The sequence below is a fragment of the Lontra canadensis genome, unplaced genomic scaffold, assembly GCF_010015895.1.
Source record: "Lontra canadensis isolate GAN:19392208 unplaced genomic scaffold, GSC_riverotter_1.0 scaffold92, whole genome shotgun sequence".
Taxonomy (NCBI): domain Eukaryota; kingdom Metazoa; phylum Chordata; class Mammalia; order Carnivora; family Mustelidae; genus Lontra; species Lontra canadensis.
The window spans coordinates 6,066,714-6,082,079 of NW_022631086.1; the positions used below are offsets into that span (position 1 = coordinate 6,066,714).

General features: G+C 44.4%; 1 protein-coding gene across 7 annotated transcripts in view; it reads left to right on the forward strand.

Annotated features, from left to right (window-relative positions):
• The window catches only part of ARID1B (AT-rich interaction domain 1B), a 429,044-nt gene that overhangs the window by 334,817 nt on the left and 78,861 nt on the right, over positions 1-15,366 (forward strand). For 6 of the 7 annotated variants that reach the window (XM_032836429.1, XM_032836425.1, XM_032836428.1 and 3 more), the window contains one exon: positions 1,214-1,303. The exons of the other annotated variant lie outside the window; for it this stretch is intronic. In XM_032836429.1, coding sequence (XP_032692320.1) covers positions 1,214-1,303 — 90 coding nt within the window. The remainder of the gene's footprint in view (positions 1-1,213; positions 1,304-15,366) is intronic. 7 annotated transcript variants of the gene reach the window in all.

The following is a 15,366-nucleotide window of genomic DNA, read 5'->3' on the forward strand; positions in this document are numbered from 1 at the left end:
CGGTATACAGAACCGTAGAGAAGTGGGTGCTGTGATGTCAGCAGGTAGCTTGACCTAGCATGGTCATCGGCTGTAGTACCAGGGGGTGATGTGGGGAGATCGGTACATGCCTGCACGTATGCACCATGTCGCTATGTATGTGCATCTATTTCAGTCTTTCAGTTTATTTTAGCAAAGGAGAAGATGAGAAGATAAAACAGCAAGCTCTTCATGCCATGAGAGCTAGCACCTTGAGGACTGGGCTAAATTCAGCTGCCCTCTTCAATAATATTTTTAGTCAAAATGTATCTAAACCTCTGAGCCAGAAAGTGATTATCATGTACCTCTGATGATTCTTAAATTTCAAAATCCTGTCTCCTGCCTTCACATGACTCATTGTCTCCCTTTACTTAATAAAAATAACAAGTGTCTTTATACTTATACTGAGCATAATTCATATGCTTAGATTACAGGCCATTAAATAACAAAGTTTTATTAATATTTGTTATGCTAATGGAGGGATTAAAGGAGTAAAAGACATGATTCCTGTCTCAAGGAGCTTACATTATAGTTTGAAGAGACACACTGAGCACACATTAAATAAACGGAAATCAAATAGATGTTAATAGATGCTATTGCTTTATTAGCAATAAAGGTCAAAAAAGGTGCAGAATAATACTTCCTCTTTAGTGCTAATATATATAAAATGTAGATTTTATAGTCGTATGTTCTGGTTTTTTTTCACCAAAGTCTATTGTGTTTGTATTAAATCTCTGGTTAAAGATTTTTTTTTTTTTAGAAATTGGTTGATATTTCTACATCAAATAAATATTTACCAACAAAAAATTTTTGGCCACTGTGCATGCCTGGCCACTTAGAAACCAGTTCAAACTCAGGAGGGGGGAATTTAGTGCATTAGTCTCGGATTTTGTTAGCTACGTTAAAGTCTGTGTCAGATTTCTGCTGCTCGTTTATTTGTGAGCTTGGGAACTCCTTCAGGAAGAAATGAAACTTATCAGGAGGTCATTTGCTGAGTCTGATTTTCCATGTTTCCTCTTTGTTTTACCAGAAAGGGACGATGTAGCCTGCTTTGGGAGCCATGGCTTTTTCTATACGGGGCCATACCTTCTGTAATCGTTAAATTTAAATAAATGTGACTGTGTCTTGGTTTTGCACAATTGCAATATTAATGTAGAGGGTTCCCCATCCCCACTTCCCTTCCTGTGTTTTCCAGGCAGTCAGATGCCTCCTCAGCCACCCGGGAGCCAGTCAGAATCCAGCCCCCATCCTGCCTTGAGCCAGTCACCAATGTCACAGGAAAGAGGTTAGTCTTCAGTTCATGTCTATATATCTTTGTGTTTTGAGTATCTAAGGCTTACACGAATCTGGTCAGCCGTGCATCTCCTTAGAGATAATATTTTTTCGTCAGATGAACAAAAAAAGGACATACATACAACAACCATGGAAGAGAAGCCGCCTTCTTGCAGATCAGGTGAAGTTTTACCAAGTGCAGTTCAAGACCCAAGGAGCATGTGTGTCCACGTAGCACCGTGAAGCACAGTTTGTACATGAATGTAACCTGACACTTGGTCTAGCTGGGCCAAAGGGACTGTTCCCAATGCGATTTGGATATCGGTCCTAATGAAGTAAAATGTTAGAGTGTGTGTATGTTTAACTGTTTTGACCAACTATTTATCCCAGGATGCTTAGACAGTAAAAATGTAAACACAGAGTAAGACATTGTATTGACAATTGTAGTAGCTTAGAACTAGAGCCAACCTGAGAGCTTGTCGAGTTCAGTCACCTCCACTTGAACTCAAGAAACTGAGAACCAGAGAGCTCCCAGAGGACCTCCTCACTGTCGGAGGCTCTCGAGGGCCAGAGCCGGAAGAAAGAACACGGGCTCTTCCTGAAGCTCTTGGTCACGTGGGCCCCCCGTAGGCAGACTCTGATCTTCAGCTCGGTTGTACACATTGACCCCACAAATGACTGTGTTGGTTACAGCCTTTGGCCTTCATTTATTTATCTCTGTCTCCTTTCTCTCCTTCTGTAGTAAAGCTACTTTTGTTGGTGGTGATTTTTGTAGACCAGGCTTTCCACGCCTACTGCACCATGTGGGGCTGTGCCGGCCACTTCCCACTGCCTGTGAGTCAGGGCTCGCCCAGTCCGCCCATGGAGCGTGTCACTTGCGCTCTCCCTGACGCCCACCCAAAAGACAGACGTGGCTAGCTTGGGAGCTGCTATTTAAAGGTTCCCGACCCCTCACGTTTATAATTATTCCTGTATGAGTTGTACAGATGACGATTTGCTTCTAATTGGAATTAAAATGTTTCAGTTATTTTACATGTTTAACTCAGCACCTCGTGCTTTAGAAAGTAATGCCAGTGAAAAAATGGATTAGTCCTAGCTATACATCATTGGTGTTGAAATGAATATTTAGTAGGAATAAAATGAAATTTTTATTTTCTACTACCTCTACATATTTAACTTTTTTATTATAATTTAATGTATAGCTAACACATGAATTCCCTTATTGAGATACTGTAGTATGACCTAATGATGGGATAGCTAATGGTTTTCAAACTTCAAGGTGTATGAGAATTACCTAGAGAACTGGTTAAAAGAGATTTCTGGGCCACACACCCCCAGATTTCTGACTCAGTAGGCTTGTGATGGGCCATTTAAAATTGCATTTTGGGCAAGTCCCCAGCTATTGCTGATGCTGCTGATCTGAGGACCATACTTTGAGAACCACTGCCTTATAATGATACTATAATATGTTCTAATAATTGTGTAGTATGTGCATTTCTTTCTCTGAACTTTCCACTGTATCCTCCTGTGAATCAGTCTTATACCTCACATCTCTCTTCTGTATTAATTCCTCGGGTCTCTGGTCATCTGGAAGTTCATGGAGAGCATGCTAGCACCACGCAAGGGAGAATTCTCTCCAAACTCCTTTACTTGGCCTTGGGTTGCACCTCCGTTGTGCTGCCAGGTCAGGGAAGTGAAGAAAATAAAGGATGAGAGAAATTATCCTGCACTGAAAACCTGCTCAGGCCAGACCCAGAGCTAAGATGAAGATATTTGTCATTTCCCTTAACCCTCACCATAACCCCGTAGCACCATTCCCACCGGGAGAGGCCGCTTCTTCGGCAAGCATTCAAGGGTAAGAGGTTCCTTATTCGGAAGTCCTACCATTCTGAGCTTTATTGCAAAGAACTAAAAGAGAGAAACGCCTTCTAGATCATCCAGCAACATGTCCCCCAGCCTCTTCCAACTAATAACACCCTTAAGAACTTGAAAATGTAGAAAGCCAAATGTGAATCATGGTGCCACAATGAGGAAACACAGTCAAACTTCTAACTTAAACAGGGGCACCTGGGTGGTGCTGTCAGCTAAGCGTCGGACGCTGGGTTTGGGCTCAGGTGGGGATCTCGGCCCCGAGTCAGACCCTGCGCTCAGCATGGAGTCTGCTTCAGACTCTCTTTCCCTCTCCCTTTGCTAAAATTTTAACTTAAATACATTAGCAAGAAAATCCAGAGTTTTCTTCTGGTGTCACTATATAAAATGATTGTGTGGATGTGTTTGTTATTTTTTTCCTTCTGATTATCTTCAGTGTATGTAATGTGGTTTTGGTAATTGGTAATGGATACTTAACAATCTGGGTAGTTATAATAACCATTTCCTTCAAATGGCAAATATAAATTTTATAACTTGCTAAATCTGAATTGATTTTTATGAACACGTTCCCCAGGCTTTCTCTGAAAGGCTGCTAAAGATGTTATGTGTGTCCCTTGTGTGCCTTCTGTTGGTTGGACAGCCCCCTAAATGGGAAGACCTCATATTTCCAAATAGGTGGTGAATGATGCTTTGCCATGGGGCACCTGGGTGGCTCAGTCAGTTAAGCATCTGCCTTCGGCCCAGGTCATGATCCCCGGGTCAGCAGGGAGTCTGCTTCTCCCTCTCCCTCTCTGCTTCCCCCCACTCATTCTCTTTCTCTCTCTCTCTTTCTCTTAAATAAGTAAAATCTTTACCAAAAAAAAAAAAAAGATACTTTGCCATGCATGGTTAACTTTCCTCCAAAATTGGATAGCAAGGATTTTTTTTTTTAATGGCTTTATTATTTGTTAAAATCTAGGAAGAAACATTAGTTCTTGATGATACTTGATCAGGTGTCTCAATGGCAAATAACACAGTCATTATAATGCTTTGATAAAATGTAACATTTTCCTTGTCTCTTTTGTCATTATTGGGTGTGTACCAAGAGTGTATATAATACAAAGTAGATTTGAGAAAACACTTGATTGAAAATTCCCCAGTGTTGACACCCATGTATTGAAAAGTAATTTAACTCCATTTATACCTTTACAATTGATATAGCCCCCTACCCCTATTGAAGGAAGTGAGGAAAGAAACAGAGAGGAAAGAAGTATATTAATGAGTTAGCATCGTTTTTAAAAAAACGTATTTTCTTTTCTCTCAGAACTTGCTAGACAGGAACATAGCTCCCACACTGCTGAGTACTAAAATAACCAAGTCGATCAATTCCTTTTACACTTACTTTGTTTTAAGAAGTAAGATTAGGATAAGAGAGTAAGATTCCAGTTAACGCACATCTTCTTTCATGTATCTACAGGGGATAGATTTTCTTTAATAGCAAAGAATCTAGAAACACTCTTGCCTGGAGACAGATGCAACCTGCTTCTGTTTGGCAGTGTGGTGTTCTGGGTGTTTCCCAGAGTCCTCAGGAAGGACAGCAGTGCTGATAACTCTCCCCATAAGCCTGGCTCCCTCCAGGCTCGGGAAGCTGAGCTCATGCCCTGCCCATCGTTCCTTGCTACTTGGTCCTTGGATTCCTGTTCAGGAAGAAGGTGTATTAATAAACTATATTCTGTTGAGAATTTTGCAAACCTCAAACTGTCCTAGGATCTGAACCACACTGGGATCTGTAAGGCCATGTCCTCTTCTCAGAGCTGGTTGCTGAGTCGGGTGTGGAGTCAGTGTGCTGCCCAGATCTCCAGCAGCCCTGCAGTGCCCTCCAATCTGGTGGTTCTGAGGTCAAGTTTGTCTAAGGTCATCAGTCACAGATCCATTTCCCCACACCGTACGTAGGCCAACATGACTGAATTTCTGCAGTTCTATATTTTCATGGAGTGTACATACAAGGAAATATGGATATGGGCTTCTGTTCCCAGGTACAAAAAGAAGGGAAACAATTTAGGTATTTACTGGTCTCTTTACTGTCCTGTGGTGCTGTCTCCGCACACTGGTCTGCTCCCTGTGCAGCACCCGGCTCAGCGCGTTCCTGTTTGCCCTCACATGGTGTTAGAACCTCCTAGTAACTCAGTAAAGAGCCAGGCTTCAAGTTCTTTTTTCTTGCCTGCTTCATTATTGATAAAGTTTAAAAGGAGAAAGGTCAAGACTTCAGTTCAGTCTTCTGTAACACATTCACCAGCGGGTTTTACCTTAAATCTTGTCTAGGTGGTCCTCACATAACAAAATGCAGAATTGCTGCTTAAGCCCTTCACCAAAAAATCAAGCAGTGTAAATCACGCCACCTGAGACATTGGAGGAAGCGACCAGATAACGCTGAAATACTAAAATAAATGGTACGAGAAAATCATAGCTAATGAGTTTAGGTCAGTTTTATCCTTCTTGTATAATCTTCAACTTGTATATCTTAAAATTTGAAGAGAGAACAGTAGGAAATGGCTTCGTATTGTGTTGCCCTGTTTTCCAAGAGGGCTTGGAGGGAATATCTACTCAGTCATCTGAGTAGATAAATAAGTATAATTATTATTAACATTAAAATGATTGCATTTTTAACCCCCGTAAAATGTTAAGCTTAATGAAACTAGCAAATGCCCTTCTAGTTATTGGATTAGCAATTAGGTGAAAACGTTTCAAGAAGGCTTATTTATTTGGACAGATGTAGAGAGGTCAGAATTAATTTTTTGAAAACCTTTTAATTGAATTCCCTTTTAATTTTCACAGTGGTGTCTAGTTAAATATTCATGGTAACGCTGGTGGTTTTCTGAAGGTCTGAACTAGATCTGGATTCTCAGAATTAACGTAGGTGATTTAACCCTTTTCATCTGGCACGCCAGCAGGGACTTCCTCAGTGTAATCCCACAGCATTTGAATAATTAGAAGGTAGCGAGGAGGATTTAATTAGTCCTTGAGATATGCCGAAAGCAGAACCACTCCGAACTTTCCCTTTTGGACATGGGTTGCAAGCAGAGTTGATGCTTCTGCAGGACTGTGATGTGCCGGGAGATGTGTTCTGTTGCTGGAGGCGGCTCTTTGGCACCATTCTGTGACCGTCAGATCTGCGCCGACGGTATCCTGGGTGAAATCTTCCAGAATTACCTTCCCCCTGCCCCCCCACCCTCGCACGCCCGCACCCTTGTCCACCTACGTGACAACCTTTCTTCTCTCTCTTTACGGTTGAAGCAGAGTCTAGTCAAAGCACATGGACTTGCTCCACCTGACGGAGAATCGGCTTTCACTGGTACCGGTGACGGCAGATCAGACAAGCCAGACGAGTGCTGGGTTTACTCTCTAGTTCACAAGGACAGCAGACAAGGAGAAAATAACAAAATCCAGCCAAACTCGTCCCTGACCCCTCTGTGTGTTTAAAGAGTCCCAAAATTGCCATCTTTGGAATCTGATCTTCACAGACATATTCTATCTGTACCTCATACCATCAATACATAAACATCAGTATTCATGTTTATGAATGTAAATAGTGCCATTAACCAGGAAGTGTGCGGCACAGAGGTGGGATTGGACAATTAGATGTTGTTCTTGTGTGCCCATCCTGAAAAGGTGAATCGGAATTTGTGTATCACAAGTATGAGGTTTCAAACATACCTTTTTTTTTTAAACAAGGAACTCTTTTTTTTTTTTTTTAAGATCTTATTTATTTATTTGACGGAGAGAGAGAGATCACAAGTAGGCAGAGAGGGAGGCAGAGAGAGGAGGAAGCAGGCTCCCCACTGAGCAGAGAGCCTGATGTGGGACTTGATCCCAGGACCCTGAGATCATGACCTGAGCTAAAGGCAGAGGCTTAACCCACTGAGCCACCCAGGCGCCCCTCAAACATATCTATTTTGTGTAGCTTGAATAGAATATGTCTTCATCATTCTCCTGTTTTTTTTCTTCTTTTATTAATCCCAAATGTTAACTGTCTTGGTATAATTTTACCCTCACTCCTTAGTGGCCTACATTACCTTCTGTCTCAAGTCCAAATAGAATTCCTCATCAGATTTCTAGCACATTCTGTTTGCTTAGGGCAAATCTTTCTTACTTTTTAATGCCAAGGGCAAGAAAAAAGATCCCTTAAAATAAATTGAGTCTCTTACTATAAATTAGACTGAGCTCTTGAGGGCCAGAACTGAATCTTGTTTAGACTCTATCCCCGTGTCTATAGCAGAGCCTCGTGCATAATAGATGTTCCGCAAAGATTGAGCTGGACAACACAAGATAGTGCAGTCTTCACACCAGTTCAGAAGTTTCAGGTGGTTTCAGAGCATAGAACAACCAAAGAACAAAATATGTTGTGTCCTTAAATTAAGAGATCTTTCCATATTAATAAATATTGTCTCAGTTTTACCATGATAGGTCATTTGCGTGATGTAGGCTGTCTGTCTTAAGACGTGGTGGGCATTTTGACCCTGCACCAGATGAAATCTGCCAATTCTGCTCCCCATCCTTCCCAAATGTAATTCTGTAACTGTACAGACCTGACATCAGGCTGAGCTGGAGTCCTCCCACCTGGAGCCTGGCTTAAATGAGCTGCCCAGAGGCCATTCCACCCCCCCCACACACACCCCCCACCACCACCTTACCCTAAGCAGGCTCTCTATATCTTGGGAATATTTAAATGGAAATAAGTAAAAATTTTGAAAAGTTTTTAATGCTGCTAGCTGGTTTCGTGGCAATATTTACATCACAATTAGTTTTGAAATATTTTAAATTATTTTGAATATCTTAATTGACCTAACTTCTTAATTTTCAAGAACAGAAGAACAAGTTAGCTCAAAAATGGAAACCACCAAGATGATTGTTAAGGAGTTGGAAGCGGGATTGAAGATTTTTATTTGTTTGTTCCACAGAAACCATTTGGTTCCTCTCTCTGTTGGATTCTCAGTTTTAGTAGGACAGTAAATTTTGCGCATTCTGAAATGTTTTCATGGGGTATTTTGGTTATCAGAAAGTATTCTCTTACTTGACCTTTCTAACTACCGTGTATATAAAGGTGTTCTTAACATTCGTGACCACAACAAAAATAAAATGGTGTTGCCTTTCAGTGCAAGGCTATTATCAAAAAGAGAAAATGTTTCACTTTCCATACGTACTCCTGTGTAAGTCTAGTAGATCAACGTATTAAAGCATTAGCGATCATCTTCCCCCACCCCCAGATGCAATTAATTCAGCCTCTGCTCTTAATTGAGGATCCCTTTTTTTATAATCTGTGACAGACGAAAATAAAGTCAGATATGAGGTCATATACAAGAGAGAGTATCTAGGAAGAGGTTTGTAATTTCCTCGCCCTCAGAGCTCTGCCTCTGGGCTGGATTGTGGACCCAGCCAAAGCTAGCCTAGTGAAGGAAAGAACAGCATAAGGCTTGTATCAAGGTTATCGTTCCTTTCCTCTTAAGTCTGCGATCCAGAGATCTGCTCACCAAAAAGCTGGGAAAACAAATATCACCTACAAAAATAGTCGATCACATTCCCTGAGGAATCATCAGTCTAAAATTTTAGAATATTTCAAAGATGCATAGTTTTGTCATTTTGCTGTATGCGGTAATTTTTTTGAATTGCCAGTTAATGCTTGCTTTTAATAGTTAACCCCCATTGGTAAGTTGGCTCATTCTTCTTCACTGAAAGTATTTGAGGACATCTGTATCTCGGGTAAACTCCACATTGTGTATCACACGCAGTTCTTTATAATAACATGTTTTCTCCTGTACCTTATGGATCTGTACCTCCGGGAAGGACCATTATCTGCCTAGTTTCCCAAGCCAGAAAGTTAGCAGGCATCGTTGACGCCTTTTTCTCTCCCATTTGCCCCCCGCTAGTCATCATGTTCCGTGAACTCTACTCCTGCAATGTGTGCCGTGCCTCCCCTCTTCCTAGGTCGCTGCCCCACTCCAGGATAGGTTGGTACCTTCAGCAACCTCCCAGCTCTTCTTCCTGTCTCAGCTGTGTTCCCTTCCAGTCACCTTTCCCTGCTGAGTCCAGAATGGTCTTTCTAGGCAGTTGGTTAGATTATCGGATTCCCTGTAGCCCAGGAAACCCCCCCCCCACCCCTTTGCCTTGGAGGAAGGCTGCACTGAGGTGCTTGGTTACGAGGCTCTTTCTTACCCCACGCCAGCCTCCCTTTCTGGCCTCACTCTCATCACCCCGCTGCCTCTCATCTCCAGCCAACCAAACCTCTTTTAGGATCTTCATATAAACTCTTCTCTGTTATTTTTGCCACTTACACCTTGACCCCAACCCCACCCTGCCATGCCCTCCCACCCCCGCCCATCTTTACTGATCCTTCAGGCCTCCATAGCCAGGCATCTGGTAGGATTTTTAGTCCATATTTGCTACATGAACAAATGAACGAAGCATTACCTGTCACAGTGGCACCCCACAGCCAGGCACCCTCCCGTGAGCCTGGCTGTGCTCAGGACCCATGGCCTGGATTATCAGCGGAACCCTCCCTCACCAGAGATCTCTGATGGTAAGGAGCCATGGCCTTGTTCGGTCTCCTACCTGCAGTGCTCGTGTAGTATATGCTTTTTCTCATTTTAATCTTCAGGGAGTTCGGAACCCAAAAACCTGGGTGTAGGTGCAGGCTTTACCACTAATTAGTTTTGTGACCTTAGACAATTAATTAAACCTCTGCTTCCTCCATATGTAAGGTGAGGATCAGTGTCCTTTGGATTTGTTGCATGTATCAAATGCAATCTTGTATCTGAAGGTTATAAACTGGGAAGCCCAGGGTGCCTGGGTGGCTCAGTCGGTTGAGCAACTGACTTGATTTTGGCTCAAGTCATAATCTCAGGGTTGTGAGGTCGGGCTTCACACTCAGCGTGGAGCCCGCTTAAGATCCTCTCTCTCCCTCTACCCCGCCCCTCCCTCCCTCCCTAAGGGGAAAAAAAAAGGAGAAAAAAAAAAAAGAATATCAATTGCAAAGCCCTGTGCAAATACTAATAATAAACATAAGCATCGGGCACAGGTGATTCGGAGGGGAACATGGGTTGTGAAAGCCTTAAAAAGCAGTTTCTTTGCTTCTTCCAGCACCTAGTAACACACATAAAATTGTCTTTGCTCTCTGCACCAAAGTGGACTTTCGCAGCTAACACTCAAAAGATTGTGTAAGGAAAGGCCGGATATATTGCCCCAATCTACCATCTGGGTAATCAGTCTGATCCTTCCCCGGACTCTCCTTTGCCCATTGATAGATGATGTCAGTAGCCGAGAGGGTTCTGTGGGGGTGGATGGGGAGAACTTAGATGCTGTGCTATAGGATGATGCAGCGGCCAAGAAGGAAGAGGGACGGATTCTGCCAGTTAACCTGATCGCACAGCTGGGAGAGCGCTGGGGGGCCTGGGTGACAGCCTTGAACGGGTCATTAGTTTCTGTCTTCCTCAAAGCAGTTCATGTTGTGAAGAGAAGCAGGCAGGCAAATAAACACTGGAGATATTAAAATATAACAAGAATATTCTTTAAAATCTATTTTTCTCTCCAAGTGGGAAGGTGACACCTATTTGGGATGAGAAATCTCTCTGTCGTTACAGTCGGGAGATTCTCTACTAAGCTGGTACAGCGTGTGACCATTATTTCACACATGTGGGGAGATATCTTTTATTGAACTGGCTTGAAGAAACAGGGCAGTTCTGTGAATTTTTAACAGATGCCAACGTGAAAACAAACTGTCCATGTGCCAAAGGAAAAATGTGTTTTGCTTTCCAGTGGCCCGTAGAACCTTGGGTGTTTTGCTGGTGTCCTCATGGGGCCAGAGCTCACTGCTGGCTGAAGAGGATAAAGAAATCACATTTTGTGTAATTGGTCCTATGCTCTCTTGCTCTCCCCTGTGTTAGCCTGGGCGCTCTCACTCTTCCTTTGCTGTTTTTTCTTTCATGGGGAAGATGAACTGTGATTTGGGCTTGTGTTTGACTCTGTGTTTTCCAGCAGGATTTAAAGTCTCTTATTACTGTTGAAGAATTTGTCATGCTGCCTGAAGAGGACAGGAATGTCAGTGGGAGGCTTAGACCCATGTCAAAATGCCTCCCAATTTAATAGCCTGAAATTTCCCACTTTTGCTTGACTATGACTTTGTTTCTAAATCGGTTTTAAATACCCCTCGACTTAGGGATGCATTTCCATTAGATGACCCTGGAACCCCTGAGTGACTGTTCTGGAGTTCTGACAAACTGCCTGCTTGGATTCGGGGAGCTTTCCACTCTATTTTCCCCTATCTCATCTCCCCCAAATACGCCTTCTGGCCGCTTTACTTTTTATCCTAAATATAATTTCATTCTATTTTTGCGAATTTTTGAAGTTCTTCTAAAGATATCTCTGTCTTGTCCAATGGAGTTTTTCCTCCTTCCTACATCATAAAAAATAGTCTGTGTTCATTTCATCTCTTATATGGAAAATGTGGTTTGTTTATAATGGTTGTAGAAATCAGTTTCTTTTAATTTGTTTAATATGCTAAGTTTAGATAGTAACGCTGAATCTTCCCTATAAAACAGATTTCTTTTTTCCAAATAAGAGAATTCTGTAACTTTTTTAAAACCAGGAAAAATATCCACTTAATAAACCACAAATACTACAGTGCTGAAGGAGATACTCGAAAGGTCCTAAAAACTCAATCTAATAATAATAAAAAGAAAGATTTTAGAAATGCTAATTCTTAATTAGATCAATTTTCTAAGATGACAGTAAGGGTTTTGTTTTTTTTTTAATTGAGAAAGGAAAAATGTCTCGCTGGCTTAGTCTCTAATATTGGGTCTTTATTTTAGACATCAGTAGCATTTTTCCTAGACTTAACATCACTTGCACTGCCATGAAATAAGAATAGATTGTCTTGGAATTTTCCATTGGTACTAACAAAAATATCTGTAGAAGAATGACGCTAAAGGAAGCAGTCCTTAACATGCACACTGAGTGATCCTAGGTAAGATTCCGACAACCCTCCTGCCATTCCTATCTTTAGCTATCGATGGGGTACATAGCATATCGCATTCAAAAAATTATCAAATAGTAATTAAGTATCTAAATTAACAGAGTGTGCCTTTGGAATAAACATTAGGGCAAGTTATTAGCATCTTAGTAGATGGTGGAAACAAGCCTGGCTAGGATCAGGCTTTTCTCTCGCGAGCTCCAGAGCTCCTGACAAGGCCCCAGCCAGAGAGCAAGCTCTCCTTCCTGTGGCTCAAGGTCTTGGGTGGTCTTCCTTATAAGCAGAAAGGGAATCTTCTTTAACCACCTCCCCGCATGTGTACACACACACACCAGTGGGCTGATTCATCCATCGCATAAATGTTCATCACGCTAGTCTTTGGTCAGCGGTGCTTGTAATCCAGTGGTCAACAAAGGTCAAGATCCTTGCTCTTTACCCCAAGAGTCAATTCAGGCCCTTGACAGGAATCTTGATACTTCTCTCTCTCTCCCTTCTCTCTCCCTCTCTCTCTCTCTCTCTCTCATTTCAGTGGGCAAACTCTGGGGAATCTGCCAGATCAGGAAGGATGTACGCAGAGTCCTGTGCCACTAGAGCTAATCGGTATTGTAGCTGTTGGTTGAGTGGCCTGAAACTGACAAGCCTAGCTTTTCGGAGCCAAGTAACATGGCAGGCCAATTGTCTCTGGAACTAGTTCTCTGGAAAAGGGCAATGCTTTCTGGATAGTCAACCGGGTGAGGCAAGCTGGCCATCAGCCGTAACTGGCTCTGACGGAGGAGGCGTAGAGCAGGCAGGCCCAACAGGATGACACTGAGTGTGTGCTACCTGGGGAAGGGCGTCAGGCTGTTTGCCAGGAGGCTCACAGGGCATGGCATTTGTCACCTTGGCAAATTCACCACGGTCCAGGGACTTGCAGCACTTTCTGGCTTCACTGTGACGGATGGTTTGTAGGGAAGCCTGGCACAGGGAAGCTAGTTTAGAAACTTGGGAGTCATGCAGACAGGAAATAAATGGTGGGTTGTCTTAAAAATAATATGAACAGTAACAGCTCTCACTTACAGAGCCTCTGCTCTGTGTGCAGGCCCTGAGCTGCGTGGTGCCCATAACATTTCCTCCTTTAATCTCCGGATGTAGAACTCGCTTGTCACGCACATGTTGCAGGAAAGGAAGGGGGCTCAAGTGTTACCTAACTGCCTTGAAGTCCCCTGACTGCGAGTGGTGAAGCCACAGGTTGACTTGGCAGTGACAGTGGAGATGGACCAAGTGGAGGCATTTGGCAGACACTTAGGAGGGAGAATCAGCATGCTTTCTGCTGGTGGGGGTCTCTGCTGTCAACCGTGCCTTCCTGGGAAAGCCATCTTCCTTTCCCTGGAAACGCTTCCTCAAGTGTACCGTGAACTGAGGAACCAGGCCACCACGTGGACGAAGGTCTTTTTGTAAAGTGAAAGTAAATGGGCTCCGGATGAAGTTGTTGTCTTAGTCGTTAAAAACGAGTATCTGGTTCCAGCTCTTTGCCCAGGCCCTCGCCTGGGGCGAGGAGGCAGATGCGGAGAGAATGTGTTTGTGAGCTGCAGCGCTCACGGTTTGGGGCAGAAACAGGCCCATTGCCCCAAAATGGTGGCAGTGTGGTGACTGCTCCGTCCCAGCTCACACACCTTGTGCCCTCTGAGCGTACGAAAGTGGCCGCTTTTCTGGAAGGCAAAGGAGGGCCGTGGTAGGGAGCAGGAGCGCAGGCCGGGAGGGACTGGAGTCCGCGGGCTGCACGGAGGCGCCCGGCCTGGCAGGCACACTGGGAAAACCGCACACTCACCAGAGGACACGGCCTAGCACTTTGTTTTCAAGCCGTGCCTCCCATTAGTGAGTTTTTAATTGAAAAAAAAATTTTTTTAATAGAGTGCATTTCACATAAGAAGGGTGGAAATTGTCCTGTGAGACAGCACGTATGTGAAGCCGAGTGTGATAAGGTTGTGGATCTGTTCCTTTGCTGCGGGCTGTGGTTGACGGTGTCTTAATACTGCGTGAGCCTCCGCGTCTTCATTGGTTTTGAAGTTTGAAGAAGCTCATAGAGAACAGAGTATTAGCACGTAGTACATGTTCGGTGAATGTCAGCTGTCCCTGACGGCGGCGCGTCGCCTGGCACATGAGAGGTCGTCAGAGTAAATACTTAAAAAGCGAAGGAACGTGCCAAGACCTGCCAGTCTAAAGCCACCTGGAGCCCACGGAGAGAGAAAAGGGTCTGAGGGATCAGAACCTAGAGGGACACCATGATGGAGCTGGAGAAACAGGTCAGGCCAGATTTAGAAAGACTCGTGTGCTGGCCCGATGAGTTTGGGCTTCATTCTGTTAAGCACTCAAGAGTCAGGGACTAGTTCTGGAACAAACACGATCGACAAATCCCTGGAGAGAGGAGGAAGGACGGGATTCAGGGCGTGAGCGAGGGCACGGGCCTTGCGCACGAGTGAACGGTGCCCCTCTGCTGAGAGGGAAACGCAGGAGGACGGGGCGCGGACGTGGGTGCTGGTGGCGAAGGGGCGGGCCCTCGTGGGAGCTGGTGTGGCCCTGCCCGTGTGCTGGCCGCTCGCTGCACTTAGGAACTGCGCAGGGGAGGACTTTGAGAAAGGGGTAAAATGTTTAACCAGGGAAAGAGCTGGCCCCGTGGAGGTGCCCCGGTGCCCCTAGGATTCAGCCGAACGTGAAACTGTAGCTTCTGAGAACGTACACTGTGCCATCTGCTTTGCTGGTCAGGTCTCAGGTGGCCCCCAGTCTGAATTGGGTCCCCCCTCCCACCCTCACGGCACCCAAACTTCTGTTTTCTCCTGATCATGTACCCAGTCACGTGTCTGCGTGTCTGTCTCCCGCCCGCACGTGAGCCCCATGAGGGCAGAGCCTGTCCCCACCTCATGGGTACTCCCTCGCCTCACACACTGCCCGCCCCCCGCTTCAGTGGCTTCGCAAGCTCCCTTGGTCATCACTCCCTGCTGGAAGGTTCTCTTTGCTCCCCAACCCAATTTTAAGGCCTTCCAAGACAAGGATCATACATTGTCCTTCTCAGTGCTCTCTCGTCCTCGCCACTTTCCGTGAGTGTCAGAGTGGCCCTGGAGCTCGCTGGCAGATGTGCGTGAGGCTGCTGGGGTCGAGTTCCCGCGCGATCGCGGAGCTCGGCACTGTTCGAGCTGGCTTTCAGCTTAGCGAAGCATTTCTGCATGTGC